Raw genomic sequence first — 26,765 nt, 5'->3', positions numbered from 1 at the left:
GCTATTCATTTGACTGTTTGTTTGATGAAAAAAAGATTAAATGTAGTTGCAATAAATGCGTTAAGAATCCATACAACTGCAGCAGCGGAGGACTATTATCCTGCTGCGTGATACTGCAGAAGAACTGATGATGGCACAGTTTGATCTTCGGCTGACCAATCAGCAGAAAGGGGCGTTTAATTCCCGCCCACGTGTAGAAATCAAATATTTTATTCCTTTATTCCTTTTTCTACCCATGAACGAAAAACGAAAATTTAAGCCGAATTCTTATTTCTCGTTTTTTGGAAAAAAAAGGAGCAGGAGTATATCAACAAAAACTTTCCATCACATAGTTTTTCACAAAATACAAATGTTTTTTAAAATTTTTTATATATATATTAGTGCTGTCAAACGATTAATCGCGATTAATCACATCCAAAATAAGTTTTTGTTTACATAATATATATGTATGTACTGTATTTATGTATATATAAATACACACACATACAGTATATATAAGAAAAATATGTTGTTTATATATTAAATATATTTATAATATTAATTATATGAATATAAATGTATGCATGTAAACACATGTAAATATTTTAAAAATATATACTGTGTTATGTGTGTCTTTATATATAAACTTTTTTTTTTAAATCATGTTTTTATTGTGTTTTATTGTGTTAGTTAGCTGTAATTTTTGGTTATTTTTTAACCTAATCAAAATATCCCAACTAAAGTTTGATTGAGATTAATTGGAACAGTTAATAAACAGAGTTATCTGTTTTTTTCAAATGAACTCTTCATATATATATATATATATATATATAAATAATCAAAGCCTTCAAAAGTTTGACTAAATGAAGTACTCAAAATGTATAATTCAATTTACAATCTGCAAAGGAGTGGAAAAAGTGGAAATCAGGATTAATTCAATTAAATTCAAGTTTATTTGTGTAGCTTTTCATGATACAAATAGTTGCAAAGCAGCTTTCCAGAAAATGTTAAGTTTCTTAGTTATATTTAGGAGTAGGTTATTAGTGGTGACTATGACAGAAATGAACAGTAAAAATCATGCCGTTAGTTACAAATGACACGTAATCAATCAGACAGTGAACACTGCAATGATTATATGTTGCGATTAAACTTTGTGATTGCGATTAAGCTCAATTTAAGCAATATTTGCTAGATTAGGCATAAAATAATGTCTTCAGAATTATTCATACATGTGAAAATAATGAGAATTGACCAAATAGTTGTAAACAGGCTCAGATTCAGAATCATGTCTTTGTGTCAGTTTTTCTGCTGATTAAAAGATTATACAAGACTTCTTGCTATGAAATGCATCATATTTTATGAGAAAGTGTGACGTGCTCGAGCAAAACAGAAACAAGTGTTGGATTTCATTCAGCAAATCTGATGCAGTGTATTTGGAAAGTTCCAAACATGCAAGAAAGAAGTGCTGTGTTTGTCTGCAGCTCAGGCAGAGTGCCGAGGGGACAGAAGTGAGCGACGGCTCTGACAGAGAGGAAGTGGAATCCATTGGCAAGACGCTTTTCAATGTTGTGCATCAGTTAGACCCCACCCACTGCGCTGACATCACCGGTGAGTTACTCAGCTCAGCTGAATACTGACTTCTGAACTTGAGATGTGTATGTGCACACTGTGTGATATGTTAAATGTGTGAACATTAGGAATGCTGAAACAGATTCTGTCCGAACGGAGCATCCTGGAAGTTGCAGTTCAGAGAGCAAAAAGTGCACTGGTACTTTAACCAAATGTACACACACTCCCAAGGCTTTATTGTAATTTGTGTACTTGCTGACAAAGTATGCATTTGCGCAAGCTTTTTAAACTAATATTCCTCACTTTTAGCTACAGAGGAGCAATGAACAACACTTTAAATAAATGTTTTTCTCTGTCCACAGGAGGGCTTGCTGAGCCCAACACACTCAGAAATGTCAGAATGAGGCTTGGAATCTCTGCAGACTATTTAAAGCCTGAATTGCTGTGCATTTTACTTGCATCATTCAAGACATTGTTTACATGGACTTCCTTTTTAGGATTTTTGACACATTTATTGATATAAATGAGGAGGAAAAGGAGAGGAAAAGATTGTGAAGAAAAAAGGTGGAATTGCATCAGGCTGGATTTGAACCTGCTTTACCTGCATGAGCACCTCAGCTAAATGCGTCTAGAGCATGTGCATTAACCACTAGGTCATGGCTTTTGCATTCCAGATGCGGCCGCACATTTACATATAATGTAAATATGTTTGTAAATAAAGAATGCAAAGTTTCTCTCTGTAGTTTTTTATGAGATTTATGTAAATTCTAAAAATATTACAGCCATGGAAATATAAAAAAAAAAATTATGAAATGGTTTCAAGAACAAGTTTTAATTGTATCTTCTCTCTATTTCTTTAGATATTTTAGAAGAAATCAATACTTTTAATCAGCAAGGATGCATTAAACTGATCAAAAGTGACAGTAAAGGCATTAATAACGATATAAAAGATTTCGATTTCAAATAAATGCATTTTTTACTTTCTATTCATGTCATCATGTGACACTGAAGACTGGAGTAATGATGCTGAACATTCAGCTTTGATCACAGGATTAAGTGACATTTTACTATATATTCAAATAGAAAACAAATTTTAAATTGTAAAATATTTCACAATATTACTGTTTTGACTATATTTTTGATTAAATAAATGCAGCCTTGGTACGCATGAGAACATTTTGAAAAACTTTTTGAAAAATCTTGCCAACCCCAAAACTTTGAATGGTATTGTAGATACATAATTGATATCCATCAACGACTTTTCATGCATGCAGTCCTAATATTAACCTCATAATAACTCTATTATGAAATGATAATATGAAACATTAAAATAAAAATGAAAAAAAAACCTTCAAGTATTAAAGATCTCAAAAATATCTTTATTATCACTTTATCAAGAATTGTACAGTCAATTTCTAAACACATTGGAAAAGTCCGAGCTTCCTTCAAACAGAGCTGACCTTTGGAATTACAAAACCCCGCTGTTACCATGGGAACAAGAACCCTGGAACGAGCAAAGGAAAAAACAGCGTGTGATTAAGAGACACGAAGACGACCGATCAGAGAGCGAGATGAAGCCAGGAAAATAATAAATGATATTTTATGAGCAAAACACGCACAATGATCACAGGATTTTGGTAAATCATATAAATGTATGATTCTTTGCTACTGGCAAAATGAAGGATTCATTCAGGAGACGGTAAAAGAGATGGGTTTGTTTAGCACGCCGTGACGACGGATGTACGGATGTGATGTACGGATCCTGTCCGGCGACGGCGTTTCAACCGGAAGCTTAATAAATAACTAAAACATTCTGGTACGCTGCACTGTTCCCATGAAAACAGGCCAGACCGCCCTCTAACTCATGCATTGGCTGGCATCCATCAGCAAGACACGCCCACATTTCCTCACCACTCACGCATACAAACACTCACACTCACCCTGCTGAAATGAGCAGACTATTAAAGGAAATCAAACTACACAGGGCTAAAAATAAACATATTGCACTTATATTCACACTGCTCACGTTGAGGAAGAGCCGCCCGGTCTGTACAAACACGGTAGAGTTAAACTGTAATGGGTATGATGAGTCTAGAAGGAGAAACAGAGGATCACCGAGTCCAAACTATTCTCTTCAACTTCAGCACGGATGGGAAAACCATGATCATGACAGCGACGATGACGTAATTCGGGAGGCTGAGGGCCGCATGCCAGCGCTTCCAGGAGTCCAGGCAGGAACCAAACTTCAGTCCGATCTGGTCTAGAACCACAGTTTGATCTAGAACAACAGCGATGCTCTTATTTCAGTGTGGGGTATCCTCTCTGTCCCAGACGACCAGGTCGAGCACGGCTTGTGGGAACAGACTGATAAAGACAGAGAAAGACATTGACATGTCAGTTTCGAAGGCAAAACCACTGTTTTTTCATGCATTGGTTCAGACTATACTTTAAATGTTTATTTTATTGCATTTTATCTATTTGCATCTGTACATTTCAATTACAGTACATATCTTTAAAGGCGTAAATTAGTTTGGAGAAATCTCCACTTTTAGTAACAGTTTTAGTACCAGTGTTTTATTCCTAAAATTCAATAAGTTTAATCATTTACATTTTTTTAAATTAAATTTCATATAAATTTAAATTAATTTTAAAAACTTAAACCTGGTTTTATCCAATTGTCCAGAAGTATTTTCTGGAAATGTATGCAATTTAGTTACAAGTTATTTAACCATAACTTGTAATCCAAAACAAACATTTTTTAAAAACAAAACATTGTCTTAAATGTACTGTGGGACACATGGTGGTATCTATTCATTTTGTTTTGTTTTTTTTAACTTCATTCACTGATAAATATTGTCATTTATTATTAATTATGATTTGTTGTAATGGTACAAATATCATGCTTCATGCTCATTTAGTGTATGGCCTGATTATTTTCAACTAGATTTTTACTGTCCGTTTTATTAACAGACAAAACTTTAAATTTCCTACATTAAACATATTAATGTATTTGACACAGTGTTGTTTTAGAATTATTAAAATACTATTAATATTTTGAACTGTCTTTTATATTTTCACTTTTCATTTGAGTTAAATGTAAATTAAATTAAATTTTCATTTTATTTAAATTTAATAGCTTGTTTTAATAAATTTAAATGCTTTGTCATTTTTATTTTTTTCTATCTTTTTAATATTTCCTTCGGTTTTTTAATTCATTTCTTTTTAATTTTAGTTTAGGTTTTAGTCACTTTTATGTGCTTTTTTGCAAAATATTTCTATTTAGATTCAATTTATTTTTATTTCAGTTCTAATTTTAGTACTTCAACATACACATTTTATTTCGGTTAGTTGCAAAAACAACATTTCTAATTTTCATTTTTAATCAAACATTTCTATTTTACTTTATTTCAGCTTTCTTTCAATTAACAAAAGTGATTTTGCAATAGTTTTAGTTAACAATAACTGAACTGAATAAGATTCTTACCTGTGCAAACTGGGAGGGGTTATAAAAGGTCACGCCTCCTGCAGGCGGAGCTCCTTGCGCTGACAGCTGAGCAGAAGCCTATGAGAACGCATTTGCGATTACTATTTGGACAGGAGAGCAACATCACCACCAATCTCCATGGATACAGACAGCCATGCCCACTGAAAGTCATGATTAGCATGCAGCACGTGATTGGTTAATATGTCGTGCACCAAAAGGGGGCGGAGCCTCAATCTTCAGCATGCCTCTGAAATCCAAGAGCCCTTCCAATTGGCCGGTTACTCAGTCAGGGCTGCTGGTGACACATACAGGTGTCGTGCTGGAGGTGTGGCTACAAGTGTGTGATGTTAGAAGCGTGCAGACAGCATGTGTGAATGTGTTTTACTATGCAGCGTTAGAAAGCACTGTTGTTTTATTACTGCAGTGTCTGGAAAAGGTGTGCGTGTTTCAGATAAGAACCAGCTGAAAGTACCTGATTTAAATGCTGACTCACTTCTCGAGATAGAGAACTCATTGAGCTAGAACGTGACAACTAGAACAGCAGGAATAAACGAAACAAACAAACAAAAACACCACAAACCTGAATTAATCCCATGCAGCGACATCTTAAATCACACATGTCTTGTCAATCATTAAAATAGGATTACATCACGCCTCAGCAGCGTCTAGTCCTCAAACACGCTCCCACACACTCATGCTCTTTGTGTGATCATAATCAAAGCTCATAATCATAGAATACAGTTAGAGATGCAAGTTACAATGTGTGCATGTTTCAGAGGTAGTAAGTGTACATGTGAGCATATGCGTGGTTATAACTGTGTTAATCTGCATTCATGGGTGAAGGAGCGGGGCGTGACAGGAAGAAGCAGCTTTAAAGGAGAAGTGATAAGGTATTAAAGGAGGATCTGACCTCTCCAGACTGCGTCCCCTCTGGGCCGGGAGGCAAAGCATTCAGATTAAACATCTAGATGGAAAACACATTCATTATAGCAGATGTGTATTGAAAGCGTGTCTGCTTAGAATCTATCAATCAATCAATCAAATCAATTAATAAATAAAGAACCAAATGCTAGAGTAAGAAAAACAAACTGGCTCTGATTAATAAATTTAAAACAACAAAAAAAGAGCCAAATGTTAAAAAAATTAAATTAAATTAAATTAAGGCCAAATGCAAAAAATAACATCCTCTGGCAAGAAAAAATAAAATAAAATGTCAGGAGACAAAATGCAAAAAATAAACTGACAGTGAAAGAAAGAAAAAAAGAAATTAACAAACATACCAACCAACCAATAAATGAAGTAAGGAAGTTGCCAAATGCAAGAAAAAATAATTGCTCTGTTGGATCTCGGCATGATGTCTAGCTTTTGAGGATCTTTTGGTCTACTTCACTTTGTCAGGCAGGTCCTATTTAAGAGATTTCTTGATTGCGAACAGGTGTGGCAGTAATCAGGCCTGGGTGTGGCTAGAGAAACTGAACTCAGGTGTGATAAACCACAGTTTTAACAGGGGGGCAAACACTTCTTCACACAGGGCCATGTAGTTTTGGATTTTGTTTTCCCTTAATAATAAAAACCTTCATTTAAAAACTGCATGTTGTGTTCACTTGTGTTATCTTTGACTAATATTTAAATTTGTTTGATGATCTGAAACATTAAAATGTGACAAACGTGCAAAAAAAATAAGAAATCAGGAAGGGGGCCAACACTTTTTCACACCACTGTAAATATATAAACAAAGAGATAAACAACTAAATAAATAAAACATAAAAAAATGTGCAAAGCGATAAGACCGAAATCAAATTAAAGAGATACAAAATGATAACTGTAGAAAAGCTCAGATAATGTCAGGTGTCCTCTAACAACATTTAACATCTGACATTTAGCTGGGAAGTACCAAAAATCTTTCCACTGTTAGAGTTAAGTAGCCATGACCCCAAAAAAAGAAGAAAAATTGGCTAAACAATTTCAGTTGTGGGACAAAAGTATATTCTGAACATTGTTTGTGTTATATTGATGGTGTGTACCTGCGGCACTGTAGCACTAGTCTGCTCTGTGTTTTCTCCACTGGCGTCTGGAACGCTTCCCTCCATCGGCTGCTGCTGCTCATCTGGGGCTGAAACCAGCAGTGTTAGACTTCACACAGACATACACTGATATACAGAACACACTTATGTACACATACACACCTGCAGCTGGTGTAAAGAGGTTGGCTGGCATGGCCATGGGTGCGAGAGGAGCAAACAGATCAGCAGGAGGCGGTACAACAGCGGCCGGTTTAGATCCTCCACGACCGGGATTCAACACGTCCACATAACGGCTCTTAGTGCCTGAAACACACACAAAAACTCTCACTAAACAGCCAAGAGCACATTAATAGTGTCTTTGCTTTAAACCGCTTTAGCTCAAATAGGGCTGGGCGATATGACGATATTATAGGCCTGGGCGAAAAAACGGTATCGGTATTTATCGACGGTACACCTTCTGTTTGATATAGCGCACGATATAGGCACGTGCTATGAGTGACGCAGACAGCACACACAAACACAAACATGCTGAAATGAGTGCTGTGCCTGCCTGTGATGAGGAGATTGTGAATAAAGAATGAATATTAGTCGAATTTAAAATAAACATTTGCATTTGAATGTTAGGTGTGCATCAGGGAGCGTCATCAGTGGCACGCGAGATGCGGTGATGATGTAAGTGACGTTGTAGTTTAGTGTTTTGTTAGTCTAGCCCACGAGACGCGCCGCTGCCGTGTTATTCATTCAAAATATTAGAGAAATATAGTAGCTCAATGCGGAGAAGATCTTGAATGCGTTAAAACTGAAACCAAGCCATTCACACAGAACGCATAATCAGCACATTTTTATGACAGCTGCACTCGCGTCTCACACAAGAGTATAGAAAGCCATGCAAAGTTAAAACAGTTTAAACTTTTAGAAAACACGTCACGAATTTGTGGAGGTTTATTCCTTTTCACTGTGTCTCATATGTTTTTGAATGCAGTCTGTGTGATGGGCGCTTCGGCTCTTTGGATTAAGCAATGCATAAATACATGATGCTGTTTTGTTCATAATTGTTTATGCAATTTACGAAATTATATTTGATTTTTATGATTTAATTTAGACGTGATGCACGTTTTTTTTATAGACAGTTTCCTTGTGTTGACAATTTAAATGTGCTGCATTATTTTGCTCATTACACCCTCTTGTGGCCTTGGGAGACAAGCCAAAAATTTTCTTAAAGGGGTCCTATTAGGCTCCTTTACAAAGAATTTTGAAATTTGAGCGTGATTTAAACCCGGATGATTGTAACCACTCTAAGTTCATCTGTCTTGGGAAAGCTAGCATGTCTCCGACACAGTGATAACACTCATTGCCTTCTCTAATGCAGCTCAACCAGGTCTCATCCCATTCGTCCATATTTGTGATATCACAAATCCCGGAAAATATGCGTTGTAGTCCAAACGAGTCGTTCGTTGTAGTTTTTGAAAAGTGATTTCTGTTAAATAAAATATCTCCTTTTGAAGTGGACTTTGAGCTTTGTAACTTTGCAGATCTTTTTTACGCTCAAACAGCAACATTACAGACTAACTAAAGCTGAAAAAGCATAATAGGACCCCTTTAAGACCTATTTAATCTGCATATAAAACATTAGAAATTAGATATTTGTTTAATATTTATTTTGTGTTTGATTGTTAAAACAAATTGGGTTAATTTAAAAATACAGTGGTTAAATAAATAAACAAATTCTATTGCTCTCTGTTTTAAAAAAGGTTATAAAAAATGTCAATAATTATCGATACCGAACGATATGAAACATTATATCGTTGATAAAAATGTTTTGCTATATCGCCCAGCCCTACGATATTATAGTAAATCTGTTCATGCGCTGTTTTCTGTGCTGCGCGCACACACACACACACACACACACACACAAAGCGCACACACAAAACACTGGACTGAGCTCTCTTTCTCGCATTCTTATTATTTATTATCTTATTACAGAATTCTATCAAAATATCCCATAAATAAAATCGGTTATGTCTTAAGTGAACGTAAAGAGCAGAGTAAGAAAACAAGGGTGTATTGGATCCGTGCATTGACAGCTGCCAGTCATTAATGTTAATCAAAGAACAAAAGAAAAGAAACTCTCTCACTGATCTTGACTAAATCACTTTTGTAACCTCAGTTTATATTTTATTTGCCTGTTGTTCGGTGCTGACTACTGTAATGTGAACGTGCATCTGTGTATGCGATTATTTTGGAGAAGCGTTCCAATATAATTTTTTTTATTTAGGGTATAGGCCTATTCTATTTTGATCTGCAGTTCAATAAAAGATAAACAGAAAAAAGACATGTGTTTCTGAATATTTATTTAAACAGACTATATAATGATGAAAAACCACAAACATGACTAGTTATAATTAAAATACGCAAATTCCTTCACAGCCTATTTATACAGCGCACATAGTGCCCTATTTATTTATTTTTATTTTTTAAACAGTGTATACAGTATAATTATGTTTAATTAAGCTGAGATATAGCACTATAAATTCTTAATTCATTTGCAACAAAAAAATGATAAAGTTTAGTTGCAACAGGATGAAGACATTATAGTAGTCCTATATCTCAGCTCGCCCCTCAACATGCACGCATTCGGAGTTTCGGCAGCCCAACACTGAATATTGTATTGCGGCCGTTGTATTTTGACTCCTAAAATAAAAATTAAAATACTAAAATGAAATTTAAATTACCCCTGCTTCTAAATAAATAAAGCAGTTATTTTTATTTAGTTAAAAACGGGCCAAAAGAGCTCTGAACTAGGCTACCACAAAGGAAAAAAAAAATTAAGTTTTTGCTCAGAATTCATTTTTAATCCCTGCATGATTTTAGTCATGTATGATAAATATGAAATTGCCTCCGTTATAGCTTGACTACAAATTTAAAAACAACGCTACAATTGTTATAATCAAGGAAATTAAACTTACCATCATGAAATGTGTCTACACACACGATAATGACCAAAAAGAAAGAAAAACATTGGAAATAGGCATATTTTATTCAAGACATTATTATATATCAACATGCATTTATCATTCTTACAATCACCGCAAGAATGTCCAACTTCCCCATGATGAACTTAAAATTGGGTTCTATTGTTTTTCCTCAACAGTTCTCCTCGCAAAACGAAATTCACTTCAAACACAAATTTGATAAGAATAGAGTGGAAATTATTAGCAACACCAACAAAAGCACAAACTAAGAAAAGTAAAACCAAACTTTAATGTGGCAATAATTAAGACCAAACTGAACGTGGTGTGTGTTTATGGTGCATGTCGGCAATGTTGTCTCGGCGGGGCGTAGTGGAGGTGGGGCTTGGGTAGACGATATCATCAGATATCGCGATATTTTTTTAAGGCGATTATCGACAAGATATTTTTGACATATCGCCCAGCCCTAAGCTCAAATAGCAATAGTTTTGGGAAGTTTGATTCATTTTCATGAATGAGTTTGTTAAAACTGTCCAATTCAAAGAATCGATTCATCAGTTTGTCCGGCTTATCAATGTCACATTTTACATAAGTAAATTTTGCTGTTTATTGCTTTTTTTTTTTTAGTACATATGAACAAATACCATTCTTTTTCACGTTCATTTAGTTTATAAAATTCCTCTATTTTTAACTATTGATTCTTACTATTTTAGTTAAACTTCTAACTAATTTCTTACATTAAGCATTTTAATGTATTTGGCACTGTCTATTTTTGTATTATTTATATATTATTTTTTATATAGCATTTATTAATATTCTGAATTGGCTTTTATTTTCAGTTTTCATTTTAATTTAATTTAATTTTTTTTAAATAAATGTTATGTGCTTTTGTCATTTTTTTAAATTAATTTTTGTATTTAATATTTCTGTTTATCGTTATTTTTTCAGTTATAGTCACTTTAATACTTAAACTTTATTTCAGTTAGTTGCAAAAGCAACATTTCTAATTTTAAAGTTTTTTCCTAATATTACTATTAATTTAAAAGCTTTCTTTTAATTAACGAAAATGATTTTAGTTTTAGTTAACAAAAACAACACTGGAGCAACTACTCTTATTTCACAGGAAATACATATTTAAAATTTAACTCGAAGATGATTGAATGAACAGATTTCTCACTAAGAATTAATTAGGAAGAGAAAAAGTGACACACCTGCTCTCCTGGAGAACATATTCACAGGTGGCCCCCCTGCTGGACCTACCACTCCTGGTGGCCCCATTCCACTCATTGGAGCTTTGGGGAAGCCGGTGGGTGGAGGAGGAGGGGGTTTGCTCTGATACACAAACAAATACCATCATTCACAACGATACATGCACAATACAACACAGCATTTGAAATGCATGAATTCCTATGCTGTACCTCTTCCTCTGGCTCTTCCATGTTCACCCATTTCTGCTTCATTTCATCCCACACAATCTGAAAAATCAAAGCATTCTCTTAATCAATGCTACGAAACAAGACAAGCCGATCATGAGAGAGAGCGGGATGTTGTTGGAAGTAGGTGCCTACAGATTTGTTCTTGTCGTCTGGCAGATGTGCTTCGTTCTTTCGTTTTGGATACAGCCAGGTCAGCCAGCCGCCACTCGCTCCCTGATGAAGAATGAAATGCAACATTCATTTCAATTGCGAAAGATTTTCTAGTGCACGTCCAGTGGGTCACTGTGTGTGTTTATATGAGAGTATGTACTTTTTTGGGAGAGTCTTTCTTGGTCTTCTTGAGTTCGTCCTGTGGTGGAGCCTCTGGGATAGGAGGGGGAGGTGGAGATCCCTGATTGATTAGAGAACTGCTGCGCTCTCGTCCAGAGTGATTGGACGATTCCGACGCTGTGCGAGACCGACGACCTGATGTCTGCAAATCAAGATAACATCTGATTAAACACTTATGTTTAAAAAAATATGTAAATTTTTAAATAGTTTTTGAAAGTCTCTTCTGTTCACCAAGTCTATATTTATTTGATCAAATATATAGTAAAAACAGTAATATTGTGAAATATCATTAAACCTTAAAATAAATGTTGTATTTGAATGTTTTCTAAAATGTAATTTATTCCTGTGATCAAAGCTGAATTTTCAGCATCAGTACTCCAGTCATCAGTCACATGATCCTTCAGAAATTACTCTAATATGCTGATTTGCTGCTCAAGAAACATTTCTGATTATTATTAATGTTGAACACAGTTGTGTGTAAAGTTCAAAAGAACATCATTTATTATGAATAGAAATCTTCTGTAACATCATAAAGGTCTTTACTGTAATCGGATTCATTTGATGCACCCTTGCTAAATTTAAGTATTAATTTACAATAAAAAACTCCTTGTATATTTGAAGGGTACTGTGTGTATGTATATGTATATGTGTATATTTGAACGGTACTGTGTGTATGTATATGTTTGAACGGTACTGTGTGTATGTATATGTGTAAATTTGAACGGTACTGTGTGTATGTATATGCGTATGTTTGAACTGTACTATGTGTATGTATGCGTGTATGTATATGTATAGACTATACCAGTTGCACTGACGACTGTGAAGTGCTTCTTGACCTTCTGCCTGGGCCCTTAAAAAAACAACAAGAAGAATCAGTTTAATACATTTAAATTTGGAGTAACAGGCAACAAAACCCAAGAAAATGCGAAACATAACTAATGCGTTATATTTCATTAAACGTAATGATGCTGCGTTTTATGTAAGGCATTACTTATAAAAGAAATAACAACAGCCTGAGTTAGTTGTTGCACTAAATAGGAATACTGTGTTTCTAGCTTTTTCTAACTCACCATGCGTGCCATTTCATAGAAGTCCTTCCCTTGTGGAGGAGGGGCAGTGAACGTGGGAGAAGACTGGGGGAACTGCTGAGGAGAGGAGCCATGTTCAGCCCCTGGCATTGGCGGGAGCATCTGAGGTGGCATTCCTGGTGGCATCTGTGGAGGCATTTCTGTAGGGCTGTACGTCAGAAATTGTGGGGGCATTTGCTGGGGTATTTGCTGCGGTATTTGGGGTGGCATGGGCATGTATTGCTCACGCATTTCAGGTTGGAACGGTGCTGCAAAGTTTGGCTGTGGTGGCCCCAGGGCCACTGGGTAGAATGGAACGCTTTCACCCGGAGACGGGGCCTGCTGCAGAGGGACCGCCCCATCCTGAAGAATAGTGGGAGGAGCTAAAGGAGACAATAAAAGAGGATGGTGAATGATCACAGAATCAAAATAGATTCTTCTTCAGTTCACATTCTCTAATGGCACGTACCTGGTGGCATGAGTTGAACACCAGCTGGGGGTAAAAGGGAGGTCATGAGAGTATTGTGGGGATCAGGATTCAGAGTCGAGGGGTCAGGTGGGCCGCACTGGTCTTCTGAACTGGGTGTACTGCAGGGATAAAGCTGTGGGGTGCTGCGATCTGTACGTAAGGTGATCGCACCATCCTGAATGGGACAACAACATGCACGAGATCGGAACACAGTCTAATGTGAACGTACACAAATATATGTGCATTACTTCACTGAACAAGTATCTCTGGTAGGGCTGATTGAGACGGAGGAAAAATGCAATTGAGAATTTTTTTTTCATAATTAAATTATCTAATTTCGAATCTAAAGTCGAATCTAATTTAATATGTGATTTTTTTTAAAAGTTCTCCAGGTTTGCGGGTTTTATGCAGGACTGTACAATTTGGTCTAAAAATTCAACAATAATGTATCAATATAATTATAAAAAAATTATTATTATTGTTAAGATGATGATGATTATTAATTTGTTTAATTTTATTTCTTTAACAATAAGAAAAAATATTATAGACCTATTGTTTATTTGGGTAAAATATACATATTTTTGTTTCTGTTAAAAATTGCTACTGTGATTTAAAATGTGATTGAAGGTTTATGACACTTTTTTGCAGGACTGCACAATTTGGTAAAAAACGTTGCAATAATGCATCAATATAATTAATAATAATAAAAATTATGATTTTATTATTACATTTTTTAATTTACTATTGTAATACTATTTCACTGTAAAATAGAGCATTTAATAATAATAATAAATTAACATGTAAATGACCACAGTGACATGCATCACTCTGAAACGCACATATTTATTTAAATAAATCAAAGCCTTAAGAGATTTCATAATCCCACTAATTCATACCTTGATTTTTTATTTTTTTTGTTCACTAATTAGCCCTATTTAGTATCATGCCATGAATTCGAAGAGTAAATGATTAATTTACTGGTACTACACAGGAATAGAGCAATGCGCTTAAATAACATGCGCCACTGGCATGATGATTTATGGATAAAAGAAAACGGACACACACCTTGATCTGTCCATCGAGTTGTCTGAGATGCAGTAACCAATCAGGCTCTATAAACAACTCCTGCTCTGGTCTCTCCTTCATCTGAGGGTCAAAAAACCTCAACCTCAGAGACATCTGTAATCAAACACGAGAAGGAGGATTAGGCAGAAATGTAAACTCAAAGGCAGAATCCTCTGATGCGTGTTAATTTGTGTACCTGTATGAGCTGACTGATGAACACAGCTGAGTAGTACTCAGGTAAGCTCAGCAGGGTGCGTGAGATGACCTCACAGTAATGGAAGGCCTGAGCACAGAGTCCCGCCTCCGCCAGTCGACACGCGTAGATGAACTTGAACACCTGTATAGGTCAAAGGATAAAGGTCATGACCTTCCTGGACTTGTGTGGATTATACAGATTAGGGCTGCACAGCATTGGAAAACCAACTCAAATCTCCTTCAGTAACCAAAAAGTAAGTCTTTCACTTGAGTTTTTTTTTGTTGCACCAATACTATTATACTGTAAAATAACTAAGTCAAGTATTTAATAAAGATAATAGAACTAATTAAAGTACAGCAGCAAAATAACAGTGCTAATATTTACATATTCATTTCTTAATTTTCATTTCCATCAAGTTTTCATTTTGGTATTTGTCTGCAAATAAATATATGCATTGCTGGTTTCAGAGTGAAGTGTGGCACGGTGTTCATTTACACATGTACAGCTCATGATATGCTCTTCTGGCTTCTCAAATCAGCTCGATTCACAGTAAATGAACCAAGCCACTATAAGGCGCTGAAACAGAGGATCATGAGCTTTAAATAAACACAGCTTGGCACTTCGATCTGAAACATGCAATGCATATATTCAATTAATTATCGCAGCTATCACAATTTGTCTATTGCATTGAGCCGTATCGCAATATCGATTTTTGTTTCGGTATACTGTGCAGCCCTAGTACAGATAGACCTAACTAGCCTACTTATACAGAGCATTTATAATAGTCAGCCACTAACTAGTTGGCTGTGAAAACATCCCTAGTAGAGTGAATACATGTTTGTCTCACCTGGAAGTTTGGCAGAGAGAGAGGCTGAGAGCAGAGAGACTGAGCGTATTCATACGATTCTGTCCGCTGAATCGCCTCTGACGAGCAGAACTTCAAAAATTGCAAGCTGGGAGAGAGACAGAGTGAATAGGTGTTAGTGCAAACAAATGACATGTGCATTATGTCCTTGATGTGTACAGTTGTGTGCATACATATCTCTAATCAACTGTATGTGTTATTACACACCTGTGATTGGAGCCGATAAGGACCATCTTGGTGCTTTTCTTGGTGTACACACCGAAACCCACCTGAGCCATCAGGTAACAGAAATGGGCTGCATCTACTAGACCTTTAGATGCTGTGAAACACAGTATAGTCTTGACTACAGATCCAGTGCTGCATCTACAATATTTGTGTATGCTTTGCATCTACGTTTATGTACCTAAAGTGTCCCCCATGGTGGAAATGGTGCGGGTGTCAAGATCCAGAGTGTGTGTGAGGTTGGACAGCACCATGGCCAGGTGAGGTCGCCAGTCGCCCCATTTCTCATCTCCGCAACACTGTTGGAGAAACAGAAGTTGTATATGAAGACAAGTATTGTATAAATGACTATATTTACACATCCAACACACACAAACGCTCTCATACAGTAGCAGCAGCCGGCATTCGTCCTGACATGAGCTGGTACACCGTCTGAAGAGGGTCGTTAATAGGCAGGCTGTTGGCAAATCTGAAAAAGGACAAATATGGACGCAATTTAGCCCTATTTGTTGCTTTGAAAGCACACAGCCATAGGTCATTTTAAGTAGATGTGGTTTACCTGGTCATGACACGGGCGTGTGTTCTGTTGTCCATCTTACTGGCCAATAACAGCGCGTGACCCCACAGACCATTCTTCATAGCAGACTCCAAAGCGTCCTAACAAACATACAAAAACTTCTCAATTGTCTTTCCACTGCTTAAATATATGGTTTTGTCAGTCAGAAAAAGACACAATTTACATCCATATAAAACAATATGCAGGCATGTGAAAAATAACAAAATTCTCTATATGGCTGAATGGGGAACGAAAATCATGCAGTTTGTCTTGCCTTCTTGCGGCCGAATAGTAGAAGTTCTCTGAAACGCTCTGTCTCCTTGCCAACATTCTCTGGCACGCCCATGAAAGTGTCTGATAGGAGGGATATTGGCCCCGCCTCTTCCTCCTCGGCACGCTCTATTGCTTCGTTGTTGAAGTCGATGAGATTAGCCTCATTGGGTGATTTTCCCGGCAACCAGACAGAGCGATGCTCCTTTAGCAACAGGTCAGCGATGTCTGTGCCCACTACAGTCTAAAACAAAGACAAAAAAATATTCAGTATGCTTAAACTAATTGGTATCGAACAAGCAACCTAACACAATACACACTGCACAAACACTCACCCCATTTTGGCGACACAGCAGCACAATGAACTCCCAGATGAGGTAGGCGGAGTCTTTGTCAATGAGGTCATCATTTCGCAAACACTCTTGGGCTTTGTTCTGAGCAAACTTTATGACATCCACCTTATGAGTCTCCTCTCTGTGGACATACACACAAAGATGATGACTGGATTGTTTGACTGTGTACGTGGCTCTAACACTGTCAGAGTATACACGTGTACGCCTTTATTCAGTAAATAAAGTATGACTCTTACTTGACGAGCGGACCAGGAAACGAACGCATTTCTGACTGCTCTGGAGAATCCTGCAGTATCGTCTGGAATAACATCACAGCCAAGATATCAGATGCCAATAACAATAATAATATAACAAAACCGCAATGTCGTGGATTAAGGACAAAGTTAAACAAACATACATCTAATTGCAAGGTAACTCAATCAGTTGCAAAGTGCTACTTTTTTTTAAGGGTAATACTTTTTTTTTTTTTTACAATGTAGGTAATTAACTAGGAACCTTTGATAAACAAGCTGATTTTAGAATTGATGAACTGAAAAACAAATGCTTAAATTCTATAGATATCAGTGATGACATAGGATATTTGCACTTAGATTCAATTGTTACCTCCATACTGTGGATTTCCACAAGTGTAGGCTGACCAGCAGAGGGCAGGTTGGGTTGGACAAGGATCAGCTGACCAGCAGGACCAAACCGAGCACAGCGATGAGGAACAGAAAACTTCTCTGGGGTCAACGGCCTTGGAGGAGCTGAGAAAGGAAAAAAATTAGAGAAAGACACAGAAAAATTATTCATGATCATTTTACTTCCACCCAAAATCAGGAAGCTTTAATTAATGCATGTGCATTAAGTATTTTAATGCTACAGAGAATGCTGGGAAACACTTATGTCAAGCCAGGGATATTACTGTTAACTAAAACCATAAAAAAATTAATTACTGGAAAAAATATATTAACTGAAATTAAATAAAATAAAAAATACATACATTTTATTTTAGCTAGCTGTCAAGACAGCATTTCTTATGTTCATTTAGTTTTACTTTAAGTACTACAATAACTCTCAAGTCAATACCTAAAACTATAACGATATATATGCATTTAAACAATATAGATATGTAAAATTAGTAAAAATGACAAAAACACATGACAAAATTACAAAAATTTTAACAAAAGAAAAAATAGAAAATATCCAAATATTTTCAAACAAAAACCATAATAGTAGATCAATGATACTAAAAAATCCATTGTGTCAAGCAATAAATCAGATAAATGAGTAGTATCTTGTGGAAAGTTTATAATGAACACACAGAAGGCTGTGGCTAAAAAGAAAATCCCAACATTAAATGCAACATTATGGTAGACATTGTGCTTTGTGTTTAATACTTACGCTGCTCTTGGGCAGTCCAGGTGTTGTCAGAAGAGTAAGGAATCTGACTGTAATCTACAGTATCTGAAGGGTTTGGATACTGGTTGTAGGTGTAATCCGCTGGAAGAGTCGTCCCAGTGGCATCATAGGCTGCACTGACCAAATCTGGTTGACTTCTATACACTTGACTCTGTATAAAGAAAAAAATTAGTTATACACATTGCACAGACACATACTCGGGCACAATAAGATCTAAAACACACACAGACCTGTTGTGACCGTGAGCTGAAGCTACTGCGCCTACTGTGTGATGAATGCACACTGTGTGCTGACTGTTCACTGTGAACCGAACGGCGGTCAAAATCGTCAGTATATGGGTCGCGTCTGCGGCACTCATCATCAAAGCTGGAGTCATAACCAGGGTAATACCGCCATGGATCATCATAGCCCTCTTTTCTGCTAGCAACCATAATCATGAAAACTCAGTTAGAGAGGTGTCAGCATGTATACTGATATTCACGGGCAACAGCTCTGGTGGACATTCCTGCAGTCAGCATGCCAATTGCACGCTCCCTCAAAACTTGCGACATCTGTGGCATTGTGCTGTGTGATAAAACTGCACATTTTAGAGTGGCCTTTTATTGTGGCCAGCCTAAGGCACACCTGTGCAATAATCATGCTGTCTAATCAGCATCTTGATATGCCACACCTGTGAGGTGGATGGATTATCTCGGCAAAGGAGAAGTGCTCACTAACACAGATTTAGACAGATTTGTGAACAATATTTGAGAGAAATAGGCCTTTTGTGTACATAGAAAAAGTCTTAGATCTTTGAGTTCAGCTCATTAAAAATGGGGGCAAAAACAAAAGTGTTGCGTTTATAATTTTGTTCAGCATACAAAACATTGACTGCACAAGTGTATGTGTGTACCTGTTTTGATATTGTTGGTTGTAGTAGGCATCTCCATAGTACCAGCCATATGCTTGATCAAAGTAGGCTCTGTAGCGTGGATCATAAGCAGCATTTGGATCATACCACCTGCTTCTATCTGAACACACACAAACACACACTCATAAGTACAAAACAGATACCACATTTAACCCTTGGGTACATTGAGAAAAAGTGTCTGGATTGCTGTCTTTACCTCCATAGGCATCATACTGTCTCTTATAGTAGTTTGCATAGTAGTCATCATAGGCACTACGGCTCGATCTAGAAAGGTCTTCTTGATACCCCTGTCTAAGATCAAAAATGAAAAAAGTTAAAAACAAAAGTACAAAATGCTCAGTCTAAGGATGCTTTTAAACTGGGGCTTTTGGTGCTAAAGACTTACATCAGATTCTGGGTATGACTGAAACATTGGTCTACAGTTGAAGTGCTGTATTCAGGAACCATTTTGTGCATGTTAAGTTATGGTGTAAAATCAAAAATTCTACTGGTAAACAGCTGCTTCTAGCAAGTTATGGTATGCAAGCTTACCCCGGTTTGGACCCAAATGTGCAATGTGAACAGAATCAGGGTTAGAAACTCTGATTGCGACCAAGTAAAAGAGACCAAGTGTTAAAACAGGCTCAAAGTGTCAGAAAGAGGGTGAATGACCTGACCTGGAATTGGGTCTGTCTGAGTATTGGCTGGTTCTAGAACTCGGCCTCTCTGGTTGACGTTCAGACTCCCGGTAGCCAGGATTTTGACCATCATACCAGCCATATCGAGGATCTCCTCTACGGTAGGGATCATCCTACAACATTTAAACATACAGAAAAATATTAATATTTTACTAAGTCATGTTTTAAGTCTAGCATTTAGAAGCTTTGTTAGGTGGAAACACACTAGATAATTATATCACTGCACCTGATAGTAGCTTTGAGATCTGGGATCCGTAGGGTACTGGGGTGGATAAGGCGGTCTTCCATTCTGGTACTCAGGGTAGGGTCCTGGGTAGTACCCTGCATAACCCGGACCAGGTGGCATCGCAGGAGGAGCACCATAGCCTGACTGACCACCTAGAGATGAAGGAGGTCTTTGGGGTTCTTGAAGTGGCTGGTGGGCAGAGTTCCCAGGCTGGGGTGGGTAAGAGGAAGGTGGGGCAGATCCATATCCAGGAGGGGCACCAGGTTGAGTTGGAGGGGCCTGTGGAGGAGGCTGGTGTTGAGCTGGAGGTGGATGGGCAGGGTGGGAGGTGTGAGTTGGATCATTGTTGGGTTGGTTGCTGGAGGGTCGTGGGGGGTTAGAGATCTGCTGAAGGGGCAGAGCCTCGCTGTCAGACTGCCCACCCTGCCCACCCTGCTGTGCATCTTTGGTGACCTGCAGGTAAAAGCCGTGTGTGTTATTCAACAAGCCCGCAGGATGGGCAGACTGAGAGACAGCTGGGACTGTCACCTGATTCATGGACTGTGGTTGATGCATAGAAAAATCAAGCAGCTCATAATTTGAAGATTCATTGTGACTGGTGGCAGGAGCAGAAGTCTGAGCTTGAGAAACAGAAGGTGGAAGAGACTGGCTATCACCTCTAAGAGACTGAGCCCTTGAGAGAACGGGTCGGGGTGCTTGAACAGTGGGCTGAACATCTTTTGCCTCTCGTGCTAGATTCAAGATACCTTGAGTAGAAGTGGTGCTGAAGTTTACTGGTGTCTGAGAGAAAAGAGGCTGTGGATGATTCGTTGGAGGGGAATTCTGAGGCATTTGATTGGTCTCAGAAAACTGAGGGGGTGGGTGCACAGGTGTTGCTGTCTCTCGAGGACTTGTCTGATTGGAGGGTTGTGAGAGGTTTTGAGAGGAAACCAAACTTGAAGGTGGCGCAATCAACACGGGTTGGTTCAGGGCCTCAACGGGAGGCGAGGTCACCAGCAAGGAGGCATATCCCAAACTTGCCTGAGGTGTGGAGTCTGGGGGAATTTCCAGGTTTTCAGAGGGAGGCTGTGGATCTGGCTTTGCTGGATGCAAATCAAGAGGGCCATCCTCCGGTGGCTGGATGACTTCAGAGTGATGTGCTGGAACAAATGTTGCAGCCAGAGAGGGCGCTGCAGGGGCTAACAGTATGTTAACACCTAGACTGGCAGTGTCATTTTGAGCCCAGAGTGTAGTAGCGGGACTCTCAATGGGGCATCGTGCTCCCTGAGCTCGAGATGAGGGTCGGCGTTCTGGTAAGTAAATGGTCTCCAAGTTGTCTGGGGGTCGTTCTAGGTTGCCAGGCTGCATGTCACGTCCACCCTTTTCCATGACCATACGTGCACGATCAACCTCAGCAGGTCGAACTCCTACACCATGTGAGCGGACAGGCTCAAAGGAAGAATTCGCACTCGCTTGGAACACACCAACTGGTTTAGGTGGGCTAGGGGTTGGGAAAGTAGGACTTGCCTCTGCAGCTGGGTTGGAGTCTATCTGTTCAAAGTATCCACCAGTGGAGGGTTGCAAAGGAGGGTGATCTGGTGGGCGGGGACTTTCCTGTTGGATAAATGTTCCCATAACCCCTTGCTGTCGCCGAGGGATGTGACTGCCACTGTGAGGACCGTGTCCACTGCTGTGACTGACGTTACTGTAGCTGGATGAAACACTTGCAGAGCGTGCAAGACAAGGACCAGTGTCAAGTGTCTCCAAATTAGGCCCCCCCTCAAAGGAATGGCCTGGAGGAGGCTCACAAGGCAGTACTTCCTGGTTCGGAACACATTCCTGATTCTCCACAGAATCACATGGTCCTGCCCCAGCTCGAATGTTACCAGTGTCATTCAAATATGGACCAGAGAACTCAGTCGTCGAATGGAAAGGGTGATGAATCCCATTTACACGTCCCTCACCTGACAGAGTTTCTTTATTTTCAACATCATTGCCCCGAAAGAACATTGAGAGAGTTCCGGAATCACTGGGAACTTCAGAGTAGGAGACAGGACAGGCACGCTGAGATGGATCCTGTGGGTTTTGATTGAACCATGGCTCTGAGGGTCCAACTGACTGACTGAAGTAATTCTGAGCCAGGAAGTGGGAGTTCTGTTGCTGAGTTGCAGCAGGCCCAGTCACATTTGGTTGAGCTGACTGACCTTGATTCTGAGATTGTGCCACTGGTGGGGCTGTGTGGGGAGAGGGCACAGGAGGTGGGGCTTGAGCTTGAAAAGGCTGAGATGGGAGATCACTAGTTGGCTGAAAGTAGTTCTGAACAGAAGGTGGGCGGCTTCCTTGGTCAGGCACCCAGTGAGAAGGTAGGGGAGGTGTTGGCTGGTATTGAAAAGGAGCCTGGGATTGAACTGGAGGTGTTGGGCCAGTGGAGGGTGGATGTGATGAACTAGAGCTGAAGGAAGGAGCAGGGTTAGGCAATTGTGCTATGTAGGGCATTGGTTCTTGGGAATTAAAGTATCCTGGTTCTGCAGGTAGAGGGTTAAAGCTTGGTGCGGGCCCTGGGGGAACAGGTTGTGGAGTAAATATTCTTGGTGGTGGGCCAGGAGAGGCTGCCTGCGCTGCTCCTGGTGTTGGCCCTTGTGGTGGTATCATCGGGTTAAACCCGGGCAGGGGAGGACCTTGCATAGGAAGTGGGTTGTTGTTTGTGAGTGGAGCTTGGCTGCCCCCTGCCATGGGCGAAAAACTTTGTCTTCCAAAGGCAAATGGATCAGTCACTTGCTGCGTGGGCGGGGCAGCCGGTCCCATAGCAGCTGCAGCCCCATGCTTGTGAGGTCTGGTTCTTCTGAAGGCATTGGGTCCACCGGAGGGAGGCGGAGGTCCACTAGCACCAGGAGGAGCTGTCCGGGGAGGGGGCTGCATCGTTTACACTCACAGGCCTCCAAAGTGTTTACACTTACTGGAGATCTCCCTGTAGTTGAAAAACACAGATGTGTGTCATATGTTGGTGCAAAGATTGTATGGTTTTACCATAAGGTTTGCCTCTCATCAACATGCATCATGTGAACATATATCTAAAGTTCAGTTAATACAGCTAATAGCTGCTCAGCTAAAATAACAATGACCATTCTGCTTTAAACATCATTTGGTGAGAGTGTCAACACAGGGGCAATGTGGCACCTCTATAAAAATACACACAAAAGTATTACTAGCAGACACAAACCAACCCTCTACAATGCGAGTAAATCTTCACTCTAAGTGACTAAATGATGTCTAATATTAGCCAATGGCTAATAAATTCTTAGATTTTACTCGCCAGTGTGTGAGTTGGAGGCTAGGTATAAGTTCAGCATAAGTTTAGTATATATTTTAACTCGTCGAACACTCTGACTGAGCACATCAGAGTTTCGCTCTCCGTCAGGCGATCTGTGCTATTTTTCAGTTCATCTCAATGGATGCACAGGCAGCATACCTGTATTTAATTTGACGTACCGTAATCTCTAGTGTGAAGGCGCATGACTCGCCATCACTTTGTCTCACACACATGCAAAGAAAGTGAGAGCGAGAGAGAGAGAGAGACGCGCTACATGTAAATTATATTCTTTGTAGTATTTTCCTGTCAAAATAACAGAGTTCCTTTGGAATTCTTCAGCTTTTAAGAACTGCCGGGCTCTCCAGTAGTGGGCGGAACTAATGCGCAAACGGCAATCTCCCTATTATCGTTCCTGTTTTGATTTTAGCAAAGCAATTCGAGCAAACGCACACAACCTGATTAATATTCATGAACCCAGCAGCTCATTAATCCTTAGTGCGTTTTATATTGTTATTAGTAGTCGAATTCGTAGTAGTATTATCAGTAATATTTCGTTTTTCCCCTTTTTTTTATAGAAACACTAAATGACAAACAATATCTTAAGCACCACCACCAGTCCTAAGTTCTGTTAAAAGACAAATATGCATTCTAATTACTAAAGTTCTCATCATATAATGCTTAATTGTCATAATATCATATTATAATGCTTGACTGACTGATGTTAAGTGTACTTTCAGATATTTAAAAAGCTGTGCCATTTTACAAACATAAGCTTATATATATATATATATATATATATAAAAAAAAATAGTATATCAAATATTTAATTTTAGACTGGCGAGTAAACTAAAAAACATGTTCTAGCCAATGGTGATTGTTTTGCCAAGGTGTCCATAGAGGGTTGCAAACAGAATGCCTCACCAATTCATGAACAAGACATGCAGCTGTTTTATAAAATCTGATCACTTGTGAAAGTAGCACTAATTTTGATTTCATTTTGAAGTTAAAACAAAGTTTCTGCTCTTGAACAAACATTACAACACCATCTGAGATTCATAAGCTTTATGATGAGCATGTGTGAAGACCGCAGTACTCCAATATGATGGCATAAGAACAGTCACCACGATCAGAAACCTGATATTAGGCACACTGCAGGTCGGCTGTTAGAAATGTGCATTAAGTTACACTGAACTTTGAAACCTGTCAGACATTTTTTTAAAGCAGGGGGCCTCACCTCTACAAGTGCACAGTTTAATCTACAAACACAGGGGACATAATCAGATTCTGATTATGAAAATACACTGTTTATCATTAAACAACAATATTCACAGTCACACCAACTGCGACTAAAACATATTAACACTATTGATTAATACTTATTCAGCAAGGATGTGACGGCAAAGACATTTATAATGTTATAAAAAAAGCTATATCAAATAAATGCTGGTCTTTTGAACCTTCTCTTCATCAAATAATGTATCATGGTTTCAAAAACAAAATAATAATATTGCCACACAACTGATTTCAACATTGATAATAAGAATAAATGTAGGTGTCCAAACAGATACTCTACATCCACAGTGATCTAGTCTCCGTTTACACTTTTAGCCATAATGGATCACAAAACACACAGCTATAACACTGCATTTGAACTGATTGTAAACAATACTGCGGCCAGACAGAAAGGACATAATGGAATTTCTAGAGCCCAAGGGCTGATAATTCAGTTGAGGTGCCATATAATAGTCTAATTGTGTTACCACACAGTGAGCTACTTTTCTTGGTCATGTACAGGACGTTTTGTGTTGTCTGCTGAGATTTTGATGACATATAACACTCTCATCTGTAGCTAAAAGCATTATATTAAACAATTTTTAAAATATAAATATACAAGATGCATATATAGAAAGAATGTTGCAATATACTGCATTATATCCGGCTTTAAAGGGGTCATAGGATGCCCATTTTCCACAAGTTGATATGATTCTTTAGGGTCCTAATGAAAAGTCTGTAACATAGTTTGGTTACATTTCTGAATGGTAGTGTAAAAAACACTTTTTTTACCCTGTCAAAAACAGCTCTTTTCAGAGCAAGCCGTTTTGTAGCATTTTCCTTTAAATGTTAATGAGCTCTGCTGACCCCGCCCCTCTCTTCCGAGCTGCTCTCAGAGAGACTGTTTACTTTAGCCGCATTCATCGTGAAACTTGCTAATTAGCACATTATTAGCAAAGGCGATTTGCAAAGATTCATTAAAAAAACCTTACACTCACTTCTTCTGTAGGTGAAGCTGGATCACGAATGATTCGCACGAACATCGACACATTTAGGTAGATCGGGGGCGCATTTCCTTCAAAAACAAACGTAATCCACTGCGTCTTCAGATGTCGGGAGTAAATGACGACTGCTATGTTCATTATTACGTTCAACAACAGAACACCTCAACTGCTTAGGAGTCATTCTTTTCTACATCTGCTCCAGCGGTGAAACAATAGCAGACTGATGACAGCTCACTCAGGGCGGAGCTAAGGTAGACGCCAGTCCAGTCTGTGCTGAAACGCTACTGTCAATCAAACTATCATGGGCGGGGCCTGTTTTTGTGACGTCACACAGACAGGCATCTGAGATCGGCTCAATTTGAGAAAGGTGTAAAGATTTAAGCAGATTAAAAAAAAAACACTGGGGGGATTTTTATCATTTTAGGGTGGTTGTGTACACACACTGCCAACACACATTTCGCATGTAGCATCATATGACCCCTTTAAGAGTGGACACGTATAGCGCCCCTCACTTGATTTAACCCACTGATGTCACATCCTGGTCTCTTTAAACTACATCAGCAAATGTACTTAAAAGAGGTTTTGCACCGATGTATTGAAAACACACAAATATAATGTAATGCTATTAATGTGGATCATGCTGCTTAGTGGACAAAACTGTCAAAACAAAACATACACACTAAATAAACTTAAAGCAGTGTAAATCAAGCAGGAAAAAGGCAGAAAGGCAGTAGCTAAACCACAACATAACTAATCGATGAAGCCTGCAAATTTATCTACGGACCTGGACAGTAACATTTAGAAAGGTCACGAGAAGAAACACAAAGGAATCAACATAAGAAATGTAAATAGAGGATGCAGGTGACAGCTCACTGGGCCACTAGCCGTTAGCGTGCTAAAAACTACAGTTAATCCTTCAAACCACAGAATTGTCCGACCCCAAACATACTGCTTCATAAGGGATCTCTTACCCGTTATCTTCCAGTCGAGATGCCCAGATAAAAACAAAACTCGATACGAGCGCAGCTGGAGTTGAGTTTCTCAGAAAAGTGCAGGACACCGCGGCTGACACTTGTCCGCCATCTTGGCCGAGCGCGTCCTGCTTGGAGACGTGTACATGTGACGTCACGGA

General features: G+C 38.6%; 1 protein-coding gene and 1 pseudogene across 6 annotated transcripts; one reads left to right on the top strand and one right to left on the bottom strand.

The window, feature by feature from the left end:
- LOC107585696 (uncharacterized) overlaps window positions 1-2,029 on the top strand; it is a 5,690-nt pseudogene extending 3,661 nt beyond the window's left edge.
- Window positions 2,030-2,920: 891 nt separating this feature from the next.
- LOC107585624 (protein transport protein Sec16A) lies at window positions 2,921-26,732 on the bottom strand. Of its 6 annotated transcripts, none has more exons than XM_016272713.1 (32): window positions 26,605-26,732; window positions 20,069-23,015; window positions 19,822-19,955; window positions 19,362-19,456; window positions 19,148-19,265; window positions 18,486-18,675; window positions 18,238-18,406; window positions 17,458-17,600; window positions 17,091-17,152; window positions 16,837-16,975; window positions 16,506-16,745; window positions 16,235-16,332; window positions 16,063-16,144; window positions 15,857-15,974; window positions 15,661-15,772; window positions 15,436-15,541; window positions 14,589-14,729; window positions 14,393-14,506; window positions 13,328-13,502; window positions 12,862-13,241; window positions 12,594-12,641; window positions 11,772-11,933; window positions 11,594-11,674; window positions 11,444-11,500; window positions 11,237-11,357; window positions 10,023-10,037; window positions 7,219-7,359; window positions 7,057-7,145; window positions 5,943-5,996; window positions 5,505-5,564; window positions 5,033-5,110; window positions 2,921-3,912 (listed from the first exon to the last, which is right to left on the bottom strand). In XM_016272713.1, the coding sequence occupies exons 2-32, from the start codon at window positions 22,964-22,966 to the stop codon at window positions 3,847-3,849; spliced, it is 6,486 nt and encodes a 2,161-aa protein (XP_016128199.1). In that variant the 5' UTR covers window positions 22,967-23,015; window positions 26,605-26,732; the 3' UTR covers window positions 2,921-3,846. The 6 variants fall into 6 exon arrangements, with proteins under 6 accessions (XP_016128199.1, XP_016128203.1, XP_016128200.1 ...); XM_016272717.1 differs by having other exon boundaries at window positions 5,526-5,564; XM_016272714.1 differs by having other exon boundaries at window positions 18,486-18,672.
- Between the last annotated feature and the right edge of the window lie 33 nt (window positions 26,733-26,765).

The sequence above is a fragment of the Sinocyclocheilus grahami genome, unplaced genomic scaffold (genome assembly GCF_001515645.1).
Source record: "Sinocyclocheilus grahami isolate Dianchi unplaced genomic scaffold, SAMN03320097.WGS_v1.1 scaffold73.1, whole genome shotgun sequence".
Classification (NCBI taxonomy): domain Eukaryota; kingdom Metazoa; phylum Chordata; class Actinopteri; order Cypriniformes; family Cyprinidae; genus Sinocyclocheilus; species Sinocyclocheilus grahami.
The sequence above is the reverse complement of the archived record's forward strand: the minus strand, read 5'-3'. Positions and strand labels throughout refer to the sequence as shown.

Coding starts and splice junctions, on each gene's coding strand:
- LOC107585624 (XM_016272713.1), bottom strand. CDS start 22,966: ATGCAGCCCCCTCCCCGGACAGCTCCTCCTGGTGCTAGTGGACCTCCG. Junction 16,145..16,234: donor CACGCCCGTGTCATGACCAG/GTAAACCACATC, acceptor GTCCTTTTTCAG/ATTTGCCAACAGCCTGCCTA. Junction 5,111..5,504: donor TGAGTCAGCATTTAAATCAG/GTACTTTCAGCT, acceptor GCGTTCTCATAG/GCTTCTGCTCAGCTGTCAGC.